Raw genomic sequence first — 16783 nt, forward strand, 5'->3', positions numbered from 1 at the left:
TCCCTTGTGGGAGCAAAAAGTGAAAAGAATGAAAGGAAAGTTGTAATGGACTTGGAGTACAAAAGCAACACTTTTTTGTCAGAAGTATTTTTAAATAGAAATTTAGATTTTGTGTTAGATGTCTTTCCACTTTTTTTTTTTGTAATTTCCATTGCTAAAGAGCTAAAGATTTTGCCCCAAAATTGTTATGATTTTATCGCTGCATCTACATAATGTATTTGTGTAAAGGTTCTATTCCCTTGGCATTCCCTTACATTGTTAAAAGTGAGCATAGCACTTTTCTCTGCAGCTGCAAAATTAGTGCTTTATTGCTTCATATCTCCATCTAGTAGAGTTCTGCTGTGGTACAACAGTACTTTGAGTGTGCTTGTTTTAATAGCTGTCATGCTACTTTATATATTTAGAATTCTGGTATATAGCTCAAATTAAAGAGATAAATAATGATGAACACTGTTGTACGTTACTACAAGTAGAAGAAAGGGGGCAGAGTAGAAATATGAAGTACTTGGAGATAAATGAATGCATTGCTAAGGACTGTGCTTGCCATGCAGCAGGAATGGACTGGAGCAGAAACAATGTCTTTACTCCCTTACCAAGAGGTCATTCGTGGTCAGTGTGGAAGTGTGGCTTCACACACAGAGGTGCAGGATCTCTTGTGCTCTGTGTCAGAGTACGCACCTTGTGCTCTGCTGTGTTGTGTGGGTTTCCTGAGAAGAGTGAGTAGGGCTCAGTTAGTTTATGGCAAACATCTGAATGCTTCCTTCAGAGCACAGCTGTCTACTTGATCTGTTAGGACTTGTGGTTTGGGAGAGAGGGGTCAAGCTCCTGGCAAGCAGGCAGATCCGCCGCCGGTGGCAGCAAGTGCTGGTCTGGCAGCCATGTGTCGACTTTTGTGCAAATGACTGAGGTATCTGCGAGGCAGTTGATGGTGTTCATACCATGTGGGATGATTGCTGTCTCCACAAAGTGGATTATTCGGGATGAAAATCACAGTTCATTACTTGCTGCTGTGTGAGTTCTTCCCTCAGTTATAAATTTATGTTAATCCCTGTCACCAGATTACAGGTTTAAAAAGCCTTGCTTAGAAATCAAAACCTAGTGTTGCAGTCTTCTCCAGATGATCAGTGTCTTTTGGTAGAGTTGTGGCTGTTTACAGTAGTTGGGGATCAGGCTCAAAATTCATTATGCATGTAAGAGAAGATCTGATTAAAGAGAAGCAGCAGCCTGCGTAGCCAGTTTAGCCTGATAGAATTCAAAACTCAAGGAGAAAGGTACATGAAGAGCAACAACAACAGCGTACTTTGCATTTCTTATTAGTCACGTGTCCAGTGTAATCCTTTTATCTCTGTTGGCTGTTCGTTTGTTTTACCTGTCAGTCTTCCTGTTTTTTGTTAAGGTCCTTTGGCCTCTTCAGTATGCCAGTAATACCATCCTATCAGAGAACCCACTCTTGGAGTGGTATTTTCCAGGGTTCTTTCTAAATCCTTGCCAAGTTTTAATTTTACCGCTGTGACCAAGCGTATCCATTTGTTCCACCTTAGCATTTCATCACACCACTCATATCTGCAACCCCAAAACTGTGAAGCATCTGTAGAGCTTTGAATGGCCGAGCACTGGCACGCTGGTTGCCCTGGCTGTTTTTGTCATCATAGAGTTACTTCAGCCTGCTAACAAACGTGGTGAATTTATAGGTTGTTGACTGATTTAACCTGTACTACATTCCAAAAATGGAGCCACAGATGTTAAAAAAAAGAAAAAAGAAGACATAAAAGGTGTATCATGTAATTTAGAAGCACGCAAGCAGAGACAGGGGATGAAGCCACAGGGGACAGTGCAGAAGGGGTGACAATGGTGGGATTGTATGTGTCTGCAGCAGCCAGGGAGATCTGCATGCATCCTGGGCTTTGTTGCAGGTGAGGGTGAAGGGATCACTTTCTCTGAGCAGGAACTCACTAAAGACATCCCTGGGGGATTTGTATGGATCCTAGGAAGGTGTATGCTGCAACATACTTGGAAAAGGTTTAATAGTAGAGCCTTGTATCATGATGTTGGGCTTACACTTGCTGTGCATGAGGTGGACTTGAATCCTTAAGCAGGAAGAAAATTCTAGATATTTGGCTTGGGCTGGGAAGACAAATGGAATTCAAGTTGTAGTTCTGTTTTGTAAGGATTGTCCCATTTGTGGCTTACGCTGTTTCTAAATAGCAAATCAATGAGTTTTCTTTGATACAGATTCTTACATTTTAATGTAGTTTGGGAACATTACTTAAAATTTAGCAAGATAAAAAGTTAAAGTATTGCATTGCAGGAGTTGGATTTTTGTGGGGAAAAAAATACCCCATTGCTCTCAGAGCATCCTGTGTCAGAGATCTTAGACTAAATGGCTGGTACTTTTGCAGATTACGGCAAGAGAATGACATGGTTGACTCGGCTCCTCAGTGGGAAGCTGTACTACGGCGACAAAAGGAAAAAAACCAGGCGGATCCAAACTACCGGCGATCCAGGCACAGATCTCGATCGTATGTAACCCTTGGCCTCTTTGACAGGAAAATTAAGGCTGTTGTAGCATGTTAAAAAGCAGGAAGAATACCTCCAGAGTGGTGATGGCACTCAGCTGCTGAGGAACAGAGCCTTTCATGTGGCATGCTCTCACTTTAGCAGATTTGTCCTTGTGGTCAAACTCCCTTCATAGAGTGATTTGAATTTCAGGGTACAACTAACACAGGAGGGGCTTTCTAACAATGCTTGTCAGGAACTCTATCCCTTGGATGGAGTCCTGGATGGTTTTGTGGCTCATTGAACTTTAGTTCTGTAATGAGGACAGTGATTCCCCTTTCCTGGGCAGCAGGTCTGTGAAAACATTGAGGTTTTGTGTGATAGTTGCAGGCATTTTTGTAAAATGTGTGCAAACTTGTTTAATCACATGTGTTTCATCTGCAGTGCTGTTCCACATAAGACCAGCTACTGATGTCTCCATGTCAAATTACCACTGGCAAGCAGCAGTCAGTGATTTATTGCATCCTGATGTCAGGATTTCCATGATGGAGCCGTGCTGCCAGGCAGTGCCATTCCTGCTGACAGCTGGTTTTGACGTGGTGAAGTTGCGAGCTTCTAAAAATAATTTTCTCAAACGAATGAAAATGCTGATTTTTAATTTTTTTTTCTTTTAATGGCATGTTTTTGGGGTATAGACACATTGTTTTGTATTTTGTTTGTGTCCAGCCTGATCTGCCATCCAAGCAACCACCCAAAGCAGCACCAGCATTAGCATGCCTGGCAGGCAGGGCCGGGCAAAGCAGGGCAAAGCCAGGAGGGGTGTTGAAGAGTGCCAGGGGAGCAGCTGTGAGGCACTCGGAGAGAAGGCAAGACAGAGCAGTCTTTGAAACTGTATCCCCATCCTCACTGCCTGGCTAAAATGGGTCAGTTGTCCAGCCCTGATGCTGATGGTGTAATGTATGACCTCTGTAACACACTTACATAGATACTTCCTGTTAATATCTTTTCTTAAATTTACCTTTCATGTTAAGACTTGCCAGGAGAAAGAGTGCCTTAAATGATAATTTCATTCATACTGATAGAAACTGTGTAATCCGCGCAGACATTTCCAGTATTAAAATCCACTTGAGTTCTGTTTTCAGTTGCCTGTGTGCTAGAACTCATTTCTATCTCCAGTTTCATAGTGTACAGTTTTCATTCTTTATGAGAAATAGAATTTGCCATTAAAATTCCAAATGTTGGAATTTCTACTCTAACTGGCTTTGTACAGACTTGTTCACTTTCAGCTGCACAGAAGTCAAATGTTATTAGGTGTAATTATACAATGATATATTACTAAAAATCAGGAATATTAGAGCTCACTTATATGGAAGCCACAAAATATAGCTGATTTTGATTTACTTATTTTTTTACTATATTTAGAAAGTGCTGTAAACTAGGAAATGTACTCAGTTAATAATGGCTAGATTAAATTTATAGCCAACTAAATTTATAGCCAAGTAAATTTCTTTGCTTAGGCAATGCAGGCTCCCTCTTGCGGCTAACTTAACTTATGAAATGGCTTTTATTTTCCAGCACAGTGTCATTCTGAGTTATATTTTATTTAAAATACTATTAGCATAAAAGCTAAATGTGCAGCATCTCACTTAACAAGCAAAGGTCCTAGAGGAAGCAAAGAAATGAAATCCTGAAGATTTTGGATGGCTTCTCATTTCTTTTCCCTATTGTGTTGGTGATTAATATATTCCTCCTTTTTGTCTCACTCGTCAATTAAAAAAAAAACAAAATCAAAACAATGAAATAAACCCAAACTTCGCAAGTATGGCAGAGATGCTTAATATATGCAAGTAGGAACTTGAGAAAGTGAAATGGGAATTCCTTTCAAAGTGCTTTAGAAAAAGTTTAGTAAAAGGCATTTAACTGTTAACCTGTAGTATGTTATAAAAGAATTTATTTAATTTAGTTTGTCTCAGCTGTTTGCTTACATGACTGGATGTGGGTCAAAGGAAAGGGAAACATGATTCCCTAGGGTGTAGGGTATGGTTGGTTTTGTTTTTAAATCTGGTCATATGATCACTTCAATTTGCACATGTAACAATTGATACAAAACCTCCGTTTTAGTAGTACAGATCAGTCGCATTAAGTTCCTTACTGCAGTCAGCTTAACTAGAGGTTCACTTTGGAAGCGTGAAGTAATGACTGAAATATTTGTTACTGTGACTGGCACAGTGCATTTGATTTGTTTGGTAATGAGTAATATTAATCATTGGTTGTGGTGTCTCCTTGGTCTCAGGAATAAAAATATTTGACAAGAATTTGACCTTTCTCTCTCTAAAGGAATCAGCAAATAGAGAGAGCTCCCAATTCTAGTTCTACAGGGTTTATTTTCAAGAGTTCATGTAAAACATCTGTATTGCCGAAGGGCTTTTTTTAATTGGAAGAATGGCCATTAAAATTCCCCGGCCATTTAAATTTACCATTTGTGACTCAAACTAAAATATTAATAAGGGTGCAGATGCCGGCACAAAAAATAATGTAGACCTTATTAATGTATAGAGTTGTTCAAGCTTGTGAAAATGAAATAAAAATAAACAAAAAAAACCCTGGAGACTCATCATTTACTGGGAATTCCCAGTAGATTTCTTGTGCATTAGAGAATCTGATTAGCATACAAATAGTCCAGAAGCTATCGATTCAGATAGTGCAATAGGACAATATGAGTATATGTTATGTGAAAACTGTGAGTTCTAAAACAATTCACAGTAAAAAGATTAAAATAATGTGAAAGAGGCATTATGATCTGGCTTTAAAGATTTAGTAGGAGGATTGCTTTGTTGTGGGCTAAGAAGTATACAAACATGAATTTCCTATGCAGTATTTGCAATACCTACATTTCACCTTAACAAGACCTTTCTTTTTGTAAGATTTTCTTCATTTTGCCTTCAAAGGAAGCAGGAACAAGCCTGTGGAAGGAAAATCCTTTTATTAAGATATTTTATCTGTATGATGGTCCTTTGTGGGGAGTTAACTTGAATAAATGCTGTGAGGTTATCCCAGTATGGTAACACTTCTTAAACAGATGGAAAATAACTTATGTCAAGACAGGAGTTCACAAAAGCAGTTTGGTCTGAGGAATCATTGTATGTAGCCCTTCGCTCCCCGCCCCCCCCCTCCCCCCCTCCCCCCCCATAGGATGCTATATTGCTAAACTGGTATTTCACAGCAGTGGCTTCCTTATTAGTGTAGTTGCAGGGGTGGAGAGAGGAGAGAGAATGGCAGCGATCACAGAATTCACAGAATTAAATGCCCGGAGGTGGCCACAGAAAGCAGGAGGCACAGTTCCTAGAAAATGGAGAAACAAAGATGACTTCTTATTTAACCACTCTCTTTCTACACTGCCCCACGAATTAATATTTCTTACTGTAGGTGAGGCTTCATATGCTGGTTGGTGATACTTGAGCCTTAAGACTGCATCCTGAACTGTTGTATTTCCATGAATACGTAAAAGCCACGAGCTGATCAGATGGGTCAGTGGTATGCACAATACCCTGCTTTGTTGGGGATCCTGGGTTTGGGAGTGACCTTGAGGCTGTGCTTCCTCAGGCAAACTAGGGCTTGTAAGAATTACAAAGCCTCCCTCGAGAAGCTGGTGTTTTTTCAGGGAGCTTTTGCATTCCCCACTGCCTGATTATTCAGCCTCAGAAGAGGATGCCTATCTTCGCAGCCCCAGGGTAAATGCCTCTTTTGCAGCGGCTATTTTGTGAGCCGGGGTGAACTGAGTGAACTGAGGGGTGAAAAAGGCTGTTAAATGCCACTGCATACCAAGCTACTACATCAGGGAGTAAAAAACACAACAGATGTAAGAAGGAAAGAAGGAGAAGTAAACGCAAGAAGGGAGAGGGAGAGAGTCAAAATCAGATAAAATTAAATGCTTTATAATAAACACAAATGCATAAAGCCACAAAAAGCCTTGAACGCTGAGAAAACTGGACTGCAAGCTGCTGGTGGCTGTAGCTGTTGCCATCATGAGGACCTGAGCAGTCGGAACTGACAGCAGAGAGGTCTGTCAAGGACGGGAAGCGTCTGGGGCAGCTGCATCATGTGGCCTGGAAAACCATCACCACCTTGGAGGCTGAGGGTGTTATGGATTAGTTCATTTTAGTCCCACTAGGGAATCCCAAATGTAAGGTTTCTCACCCTTCTTGTCTCTCTCTGGTATTTGTAAAGCAGTAAATTAACAACTCCCAGTACTTCTACATCTGTAAAATCTTAAAAAAAACCCAAACCCAAACTATTACCATCTCTAAATAATCTACCATTACACCAACTGTAAAACATTTACTGCAATATAGATGTCTCTGAACATTATTCCTAGGCTCAAGTCTGGACATCAGCCAAACACAGTAACAATGAAATAAGAAAACAGTGAAACTGTTAGTGCTAGAGAGCAGTTTGGAATTATTTCTGATACAGCTCTGGCACTGGGCAAGGAGAGCTGATTTAAAAGATACTAAAATGCAGAACTCTGCTGTCCTCCTTGATATTCATTTAAATTTGGATTATATCACTCCAAAAGCATCTTTGTATGTGATAGGCCCTTTTGTTTAAGGAAAAAAAAGCAAGCTGTACCATCTGATGGTGTAAGACTTAATCTTTGAGAAACTGTGACTTCAGTGGGAGCATTTATGTATGCTGAGTCTGTCTAAAAATTGCATCCGTCACATCTCAGATGGTGTGGAACAATCTAGCTGTCGGACTGAGTTTATATAATCCCAATGAAAAGAGTTATTTGATGTCTCTGTGCAGATGTAGTCCTTGCCACTGTGTGAATTGCTAATTTAATCTAATAAACTGCATGGGTTTTGGTGAACTCTATGTACAGCTTCAGCAACAACGGTGGTTTTGCACTAACCATGCAATAAAATAGGATAAGAAAAATAAAAATAAAGGGGATCCAGTTTGGAGATGGTATCTTCTGTAATTCAGTGGAAAATGTGAGGCATGCCATTCAGACTTGCTTTACTACATCTCTATCTCTGCAACAGGGAAATTAACAATTTCGGCTACTTTCCTTTGTGAAATACTTGTGTGCATGAGTATGCATGGTTGGTGGTTCGAGTTGCTCATTGTTGGTTCTTTGTCCTGGAGATCACAAAGGTAAATGAAGCGAGCAGAAACCCTTCTTGGAAATTACCAGAAAGCAAAGGGCTGTGCTGTGATCACAGCTGAGTAATGGATTCTCTTCACTGGTGCTCACTGGGAATGGCCAGGGATTACTGGTGTGCCAGCCTGGCATGGTCTGTCCTTCCTCCTCTGCACAAAGGCCTCTGTGGGCACAGGACATTTATGAGGGCCTTTTAGAAAAGTGTAATTCCAAAACACATTTTCCTCAGCAGGGTAAGGGGTGGCAGTTAGCTGGGCACTCATTTGGCTTGGGAAGTTCTGCTGTTATTTATATTTTATGCATATTCATGATGAAGGCTAATGGAACAGGAATTGTGATTGAGAGCCTGTAGTTAAAGAAATTACTTTTCAGCTGAAATAAAGCAATGAAGTTTAATGCATTTTCTGAGATAACAAACCTTAAAATTGAAACACTGGTGGATTACATTTACCATGATTTCTGTGCAGGGTCTGTGATGTTAGAAGTTATTTGAACAGCAACATGTCAGACGATGGTTTTCACGGTTCTGCTGTTGTGTCTTTGTTGGTATTTATAGGAGAAGCCCAGATGTACAAGCTAAAGAAGAACTGTGGAAACATATTCAGTAAGTACAGTGCTTGTAGGGTCTGAGTGACTGCTTGGTTTGCCTCTAATGTAGTTATTCACATCCCTCTGCTGTAGCCATAAGGCATTACGTTCTGATTTAGTTACGTGCCACAGTAAATTATGCGGGTCTTAACGACCTGCTATGTGTAGAAGATACTGCAGATCACTGGATGCACTGAATACAGATGACCATTGTATGTGGATGAATTAGATGAATGTAGATGTAGAGTATAGCATTTTAGAGACTTAGTTCTCTGGGGCTTCCAAAATGTCCTTGTTTGCAATACTGACACTTCTAGGATGAGGTCCCACATGCTATAGAACCACCAGTTAGGAAGATAGTTGGCTATTCCAAAGCATGTTCGATATGTAGTATATACAATGTTCATATGCATTGTGAAGCAACAAGATCAAATTTGCAGGGAGGTGAGAGGAAGATGGAACAGGATGCGACACACGTTGAAGCAATCAAGGTGAAGTTAGACACATTTCTTAATACGTTTCCTATTTTGATGTCAAGATAGCTTCAGGGGTGACAGCAGCTTATTTCAGTAGATCTTTTCAGCCTAATATAATAAAAAACAGAATGGTTTTGCAGTTGGTAGTCACTGTTACATTTTTTACTTTGCCTAATCCTTTCTAGGAAAGAGCTTGTGGATCCATCTGGCCTGTCTGAGGAGCAATTGAAAGAAATTCCATACACTAAAATAGAGTGAGTTTATGTCAGGCTTTTTCTCTGTGACTATAAAAGCCTGCTTTCCTTATTTTACTGTGAACACTGTCATACTGAAATAGGAGTGGTTTTACACATAATCTCTATGCTTTTATCTACTCCAGGTACTCATCTAGGATGGGTTGGGTGAAGACAATTAAAAATTTTAAAACCTAGTATTTTCCCTTTCCAAAATACGAAAAAAATAATCTTTATCTCTCCCTATTTCTCCCACATGCTCATGAACCTGCCAGATGTCTGTATGGTCTGTATGTTTCCCTATGCTATCCATCAATCTGTTTTATGTTATAGACTACAGAATCAGAGAGAAATGAATGCAAACAAGCAAATCCATTTATTTCCTAAACTTAATTTAAAATTTTTATTTCAATCATCTAAGGCACTATTTGACCTGTTCAACCCCTTTCCTTGCTTGACATGGGCAGCTGCCAGGGCATAGCTATTTCCTTAAGAATGGACATCTATTTCACTGAGATAATTGCCCATTTGGGATGCCATGTGTCAGTGCAAACAGCTGCATGTGGCAGAAATAGGATCTCCGTTTGCATTATAATGCACTTCCACTACAGCACTAAACAGAAAAGGCTGATGTTAAAACTGCATTTAATAATGCATTCTTTATTAAATAGTTTCATTCTCAGATATGGGCATGCTAGTTTGTGATCTTTGCACTTCTAAAGCACTGAATTCCAAGCACAGCATCAGCCTTTTAAATTCAGCCAGTGCAAGAAGCCATCTGTTATACCTCAATAAGAAATCGGAGGATCTCTCAGTCTCCAGTTGAATTTATGTTTTTGTGCTAAAGATCTGGTTTGCTAACCTACTGTTTTGTGAATTCTATGTCTCTCCTAGGACTCAAGGTGACCCAATCCGCATTAGGCATTCACATTCCCCTCGAAGCTACCGTCAGTATCGGCGGTCTCAGTGCTCTGATGGTGAAAGATCTGTCCTGTCTGAAGTGAAGTATGTGAATGTGGTTATTAGCAATGGACTGGTTTAGTGTGGCCCAAAAGTTATTCAAAGGACATGGTTAGGTTAGAAGTAGCATAAATGTGGTTGTTTGCTGGCATAGGATTTAGGCAACCCTCTAAATAGTAGGTCTTCAGAGCTAAATGACTCAAAGAAATACAAAAACGTTTCTGGTCCATTTCGGGCAACAGAGACTTCCTTGATTTACTCGGAAGGGGGAAAAACTGAAAAAGCCAAAATAAACCTGTATTGCTCTTTAGTGGTAGGTCATGAAGTTGCGTTAGGATGAGAACTCAGTAGTTGCTTACCAGATACCTTCCTCCTTAACAGAATTAAGATGTCATCTGTATTAACTCTGTAATTTTTTCATGGGAACTCTAGTACAACCCTTGTCAGCAACGGGTTGATCGGTCTTTCCTAGAAGACTGATTTATAAAGGGTGTGCTTAGAAATGGGAAAGTGACAACCCTGTTCTCAGTTTTATTAAGGCCTTAAATATCAAAAGCAGTCCCCTGATAATATCACCCGCTGGGTAGGCTAGTTTTAGCTCGATGGCACTCTGAAGGAAGTGTAGTGCACCCATAATTTCAGGTGAGACTCATCTTGCATGAAGTTGGGCTGCCTCTGTAGACGAGGAGATAGACCCCTTGAGAGGGGATGGGATGACATGTGCCCCAAAGATGTCCACCAGCTACTGAGGATCATGAACATGATAGCTTTCGTATGTCTAAAGTCTGAAGTATAGGCCTTTTGGATTTTGCCTTTCAGATCTGTGTAGCTCTCTGGGTCAGTTTCAATATTGTTCCTGTGCACAGTTATAGTTTACTTCATTATAGCAATATCTATTCTGTAATATTGTAATTCTAGTGCAAAAACTGATCTGGTGCCTCCGCTGCCTGTTACACGATCTTCAGATGCTAGAGGTCCCAGCATCCAATTGATGCAACAGGTTAGTAAGTGTGCATCCTTTACAATTTTCTTTTTTTTGGGAGGGAAGGGGGGGCCTAGTGCTTTATTTAAATTAGATCTTTCTTTTTCAGTGAAAATTAAAGCTGGCTGAGATTTTTTTTCAGCAGAAATGTGACTTGAAATTTTACATTTTGCAGTCTAATTCATTTATATTTCCAAATATATGTAGTTCTGTAGCATATGCCTCTGTGAACACCTGCTTCTGCTGCTGGAGGACTCTTTCCCAGACTGAGTTTGATGCTTCCTTAAGATGATACTCTGTTCTCCATAGGAGGAGAATCAACTTTCACAATTTCTTAAAATATGCAAGTGTGCTTAGGATGCACTTGTAATCACAACCTACTATCATTTATTTGCCTCTTCAGAGAGCTTTTCTTAAAATTTTGTTGCTTGACTTAAAACATTGCTTGTTTTTTTTTCTTCCCACCCCCCCCCGCCCCAATGCTGGAGAGTTGTTGACATTATTCAAGTCTAAAAAGGCTAGAACCTGTCTTTTTAAATGTAATCACTGGCTTTCATCATAAATTATGGTACCATATCTCTTAGCTTCGATAATTTTATTAAGCTCAAAATGAGAGAAGCAAATGATACTCAAAAAGCACTTGCAGGTCTGTTGTATGAGCACACAAAAGAAAAACAAAAACATGGAAGGGAGAATTCCAGACACATTTCTACCTAACTTTGCCCACACCAGTCTTCATGTTTGTTAATCTGGCATGTGGATATAGCAAAACCGCATGCTGATACTGTATGTAGTGTGGAAACTGCACATAATGCAACCAGGAAAACATGTCATATTTTATCTTATAAGCAGTTAGAATAACTTGAACACTTTTCAAACGCTGAACAGATGTTTTTCACAATATGGCTACCTAACAGACTACCTGTTATTTGACAGGAATTAAGTTCAAGGATATTCGTGTTCCTGCATGTGATGGAAACTGAAAAAGATGAGCTGTCCTTGATGTTTCTGTAAGGACATGCTCCAGCAGTGAAGGGGAAGGTGGTATACTTAGGGCTATGCACATTTATGTACTTCGTAGAAGTTGGTAACTTGTGTAATCGAGTCCTGTTCAAAATTCACATCGTCTTACTTCCATTCTTATCCAATACAATGTGGCTTAATTTCACACCCTGGAAGGAATTAACGCTACAACGTTAAGCGTCCACAAACACCTCTCTCTCCCTTTGCCCCAGACTGCCTCGCAACAGTGGGCATTAATTCCTTGTGAGTGGTTCCTCGTAATGTTTTGCTAAATATCAAATAATTAGCTATGGCATTTCTTGAAGAGGGAGTATGACAGCAAATAGCACAGAGAGGTAGCAGATGCCAGGGGAGAGAGGAGGCAAGTTGAGGAAAAAGTTCTGTTTGATCAAATAAATCTAGAGACTTTAATATTCCTGGTGTGTGTATATATATAAATTGCAATATCCTTAGCCTAAGCCTGTCATAGCAGCAGTTATCAAAATACAGTATTTAAATTTTGCTATAACTTTTCAACAACATGTTTTAATTTGTTGCCTTCAGAGACAGAACGGATCTAAAGACAGCCTAATAGAAGAAACATCTCAGCTATCCACTAATATCATCGATGGAAAATCCACCACTAAGATCATAAAAACTGTACAGGCGTCACGCTTCAAGGTGGAGACTTGACTGCTGTAACTGAGGATGGTGAATGGATCTTATTCTTTGGAAAATGAAAATTGGTGTGTGTGTGCAAGGGAAAGAACTGAAGTTGACATGGTAGCAGTTTCTTCAGGACAGAGGCGCAGCCTGCTTGCTGGGAAGGCCAAGCAATGCTTTTATCACCAACACCATTATAGTGGTGTGACTGATTGAGGAGAAGCTGCCTAATTAGGCAACCAAAAAAGTCATGGTAAAACTGAATGATCAGCAGTTACATTTCCAAAAAATGAACAAAGAAAGTTGCTGCAACAAAACAGGCTTAATGGTCTGCTCTGTAACTGAATAGCCTTTTTCCAAAAAATGACTGTTATCTGACATGATCAGGATAAGATGCTTTAAGAGAAGCAAAACAGTCGTATTTTTGGCCAATTGTGCAATACAGTGTGATATGGGGAGAATTATCTTCACAATTTTATATGGGGATCAACTTGTGTCGTAAGACATAAGGACTGATAGCTCTTAGAAGGTTTATTTTAGCCTACCACAACAACCGATGCTTGTGTTGTTAATACAAATGTTGACTCAACCTGTTTTAGCTCAAAAATAATAGACTCAGTAACACCCTGTAGCAAAGAGTTCCAGAGGTGATACAGACTTACTTTCCCGTGGCAGTTTTAAGTGTTCTCAATTTTGAATGCCCTTTTATGCAGAGGGACTATTTAATTGAACATTCCATACCACAGAAATACATCTACCACCTTTTGGTAAACCACACTGGAAGAAAACTGGAGAATATGTACTGACCCACCGTATTAAGACTGCTTAGCAAGACACTTAAGTACTGGTTAAATGAACTTGTAGAGTAGGATTTAAGACAGCTAGCAAATAGCTTTTTTTTTTTTAACTAGATTAGCAAAGTCTGCCTTAATCTCTTTTCATATGAAATAATCAGTGCTAGTACCTTCTGATACTTTTCTCTGAGCCATTTCTACTATGATAAAATTACAAGGCAGTATTCCAGGTATAACTGCAATTTTTTTCTTCTGTCACAGTAGGAATAATAAGTTTTAATGATGCTGCACATTGAGTGGGTTATCCTCTAGTACGTATCTGAAGTGATGCCTAGCTCTTTTCCTGTCCTATCACTTTGTACAAATAGCTGAAGTCATTCCTCTGCCTCCCATTTGTCCACAGTCAGTACATGGATCAGCCTTGTGACGTTGCTAACTTATTAAGAAGCTTAGTGAAAATCTTTGTGTTGTGAAAGTAACTCTTGCTAAGTGTAATCCCCAAACTCAATATAGATGAATTTGTCAAACTCATTGGAAATGGCTGTAGTAGTTCATGTGCCTTTTTACATCTGTCCTCCTTAAACTTGACCCCCACTGCCTCAGTGGCTGGCAGTGATCCTGTGTCTTCTACCCCTTGCAACACTATATCAGGGACTGCAGCACTGTCAGTAAAACACTACTGTTTGAGAACTGGCATCTAAGTTATACTTTACAGGAGGCGTGGGCTTACTAATACACGTTTTAACTAACAAAACTGAGAAGCAAACCCTTGTATGATGTATTTCCACTTCCTTTTTGAGTCTTATTCTTTCATGATCTGAGGTGGTCAGGCAGATGCCACTACCCAGGGTGGTAGCCATACAGTTTGTATATTCCTATCACAGCATGGATTAGTCTGCAGGTTGGGAATGCTGCACCATCCCACAGGAAGGCACATTTACTTCATAAATATTTTTATTTTGATCACTTATTTTGGACAGTTCTGCTTCTTCAGCCTCAGTGAACAAATCTGAGGGAAGGAAAAAGCTTAGAATCCCTTTATGATAGAAACTGTTTTCATGGAGGTTCTTCAGCATTTTCTGAATTTACTATGTATTTCATCCTAGGACATTGTTGGGCTTGGCTTAAAGTATTTGCTCAAACTGGGTTTTATGTCTGTTAAGTGGTTTCATTGTGATTGCTCCAATTTACAGTGGTCCTCTAGGATCTGTTTATGACCTTGTGTAGTGTTCTCACAAGCACCAGTTAAAAAAAAACAACCAACCAACCAAACCACCAAACAACCCAAACACACTAAAACCCATCACTGAGGCAAAGATTGTGGTGATATAGATTAATCTAGAGCATCACAATTTTATGGAAAACTACTGAAATGTGACAAACACACAAGAACTGGTTACAGTGTCTGCAAGAAAAATTACTCCTTACTTTTTAAGGTGTTCCAAGCTGGAGCATTATGCACTTATTTGCAGTTTGTTGCTTTCTAAATCGTTACCATTATTCCACATTCCTTACTAAGGCACAGGCAAGTAGAACAGATCTGCTACTTTAGGAGGATTTGTGGTGTTATTATTTGAGAATTATCTGTACATAGTGTCCATATCTTGCCAATCCTCAAATATTGATCAAGAAGAAAATTACTTGTAAGGTTTATATCCAACCTCATGTTTTCCTGTAGGTTGTCATCTGCCACTGGGTTTTTATCTATTATTGCTGGATACCATCAGCTGAGCGTGTGCTATTTCACTTATCCCACTACATCATAAAATAGGCTTCTATCTAGTCTAATAATGATAGATTTTCAATTCTCAAGTCACAGGAGAGCTGCTTCATAATCAAGCCAACCTAAATGAGAAATTTACAGAGAGTGTCCTGGATTTAAGTTAGTGGTCATATCCCCAATAAGACTATGTAGAAAGCACATTTTAGCAAGTCTAATGCTCAGTCTGGGGCACTACAATACAGTTTTGTATCCACAAAAGAAAGACTACACTTAACACGTGTATTACATGTTAAGCATCAGTGCCAGAAGGCAACAAAACTTGGACAAGGACATCACTGTCAGCTAATAGTACAGAAAAAGAAAGTTCTTCCATATATGTAAGCCTCCTTTCCCTTCAAGATTCTTTACCTCTGTCATTTGAGGAACGGCATCTTTTCTTGTGGTCATGTTATTTTTGTGTGAGAGATACCTACAAGTGATCAATCAATGAAAGCACTTACTGTGCCATAGCTGTGCTCTGTAGCCCTAAACCACTCTTACCACATCTGTAAGTGGCTACCCCTCTTTCAGCTCTGAGCTATACCTCGCCCTTTCCACTGTAGCTACCCTTCCCCACCTTTCTTAGGGCTTTCACTGCCTAGAGACAGTTATGTTTTCAGACCTGGGGTTTGGATGTCAGTCCAAAATGCTTATACCTCCTGATGAGTCAGGCAAAAGACATGTATAACTGTGTCAGGGCAAGTTTACCCTGGGGTTGGATGCCATACAGACCTGTCCTCACATGGACTAAGGACTGATATTTGAGACGTTTTGGTCACAATTCTATTTCTAGTCTGCTGAATTGATCTCAGGCCAACAATTTTAACTTTGTGCCTCTGCATTTAGTCCTTCTGAGACTTCTGTAAGTACTAAGAATAGGTAAGAAATGGAACTCTCTCACTTACTGATTAGCAACACCTTCAACATACATACCTCTCCGTGAAATATGTATTTTAAACAATAAAAAGGGCTTGCTAACCACACCACAAAAGCATTTTTGCATATCCCATATCAGTCCCCATGCTTGATACCAGGTTTGTTTCATTAAGAGCTAGCCTTGACCTGCTGTTTTCTACACTGCATTTCTTACCAATATCCATAACCTTGCAACTTGCGTTCTAATCAAGCTCATTATATTGAAGATGTTGGGGGTGGGGGGGAATATCACTACCATTTAAGTGGCCAAATTAATCATCTTTATACAGGTGAATACTGAACTGGATAGCACATTTTCTTTTGGGGAAGCCTGTTAAGTTCAAAGCTTCCTAGAAAGGGTTTGAAAACCACATACATAAACATATCAATGTGATGCGTATGTTCTATGTACATTAAGTATTCATGAAGCAACTGTGTGCTTTATTTTAAATTGAGTTTGATAGACAGCTGTGTCAATACTTGTGTCCAGGTTATTTAAAAGTCAAGTAAAACTTGAATTTTTAGGGCATTCCATGGTTGCCAGTGCGTCTTATTTACATTGCACAAAGGAGCAAAGCCTTCAGAAACACAGATCCATTTGACAACACCATCTGGTAAAAACAGGTGTAGTACCAATTAAAATCCATTTGAGGCTACAGCTTCTCCAGCTTAAGCATTTTCCCTGGTTGCAGAAAGTTGTCAGTGTAAGTTTTATACTTCCCGTACATATCGATACTAGTTTCCTTTC

At 39.6% G+C, this 16783-nt stretch overlaps 1 protein-coding gene across 4 annotated transcripts in view; it reads left to right on the forward strand.

Annotated features, from left to right (window-relative positions):
- Window positions 1-16564, forward strand: part of EPB41L4A (erythrocyte membrane protein band 4.1 like 4A) — a 139512-nt gene extending 122948 nt beyond the window's left edge. For all 4 annotated transcript variants that reach the window (XM_075079303.1, XM_075079302.1, XM_075079301.1 and 1 more), the window contains 6 exons: window positions 2400-2519; window positions 8217-8264; window positions 8910-8978; window positions 9852-9962; window positions 10836-10917; window positions 12466-16564. In XM_075079303.1, the coding sequence (XP_074935404.1) occupies window positions 2400-2519; window positions 8217-8264; window positions 8910-8978; window positions 9852-9962; window positions 10836-10917; window positions 12466-12594 (559 nt within the window). In that variant the 3' untranslated portion in view covers window positions 12595-16564. The remainder of the gene's footprint in view (window positions 1-2399; window positions 2520-8216; window positions 8265-8909; window positions 8979-9851; window positions 9963-10835; window positions 10918-12465) is intronic.
- The last annotated feature ends 219 nt before the right edge of the window (window positions 16565-16783 follow it).

This window comes from Phalacrocorax aristotelis, chromosome Z (assembly GCF_949628215.1).
Source record: "Phalacrocorax aristotelis chromosome Z, bGulAri2.1, whole genome shotgun sequence".
NCBI classification, from domain to species: domain Eukaryota; kingdom Metazoa; phylum Chordata; class Aves; order Suliformes; family Phalacrocoracidae; genus Phalacrocorax; species Phalacrocorax aristotelis.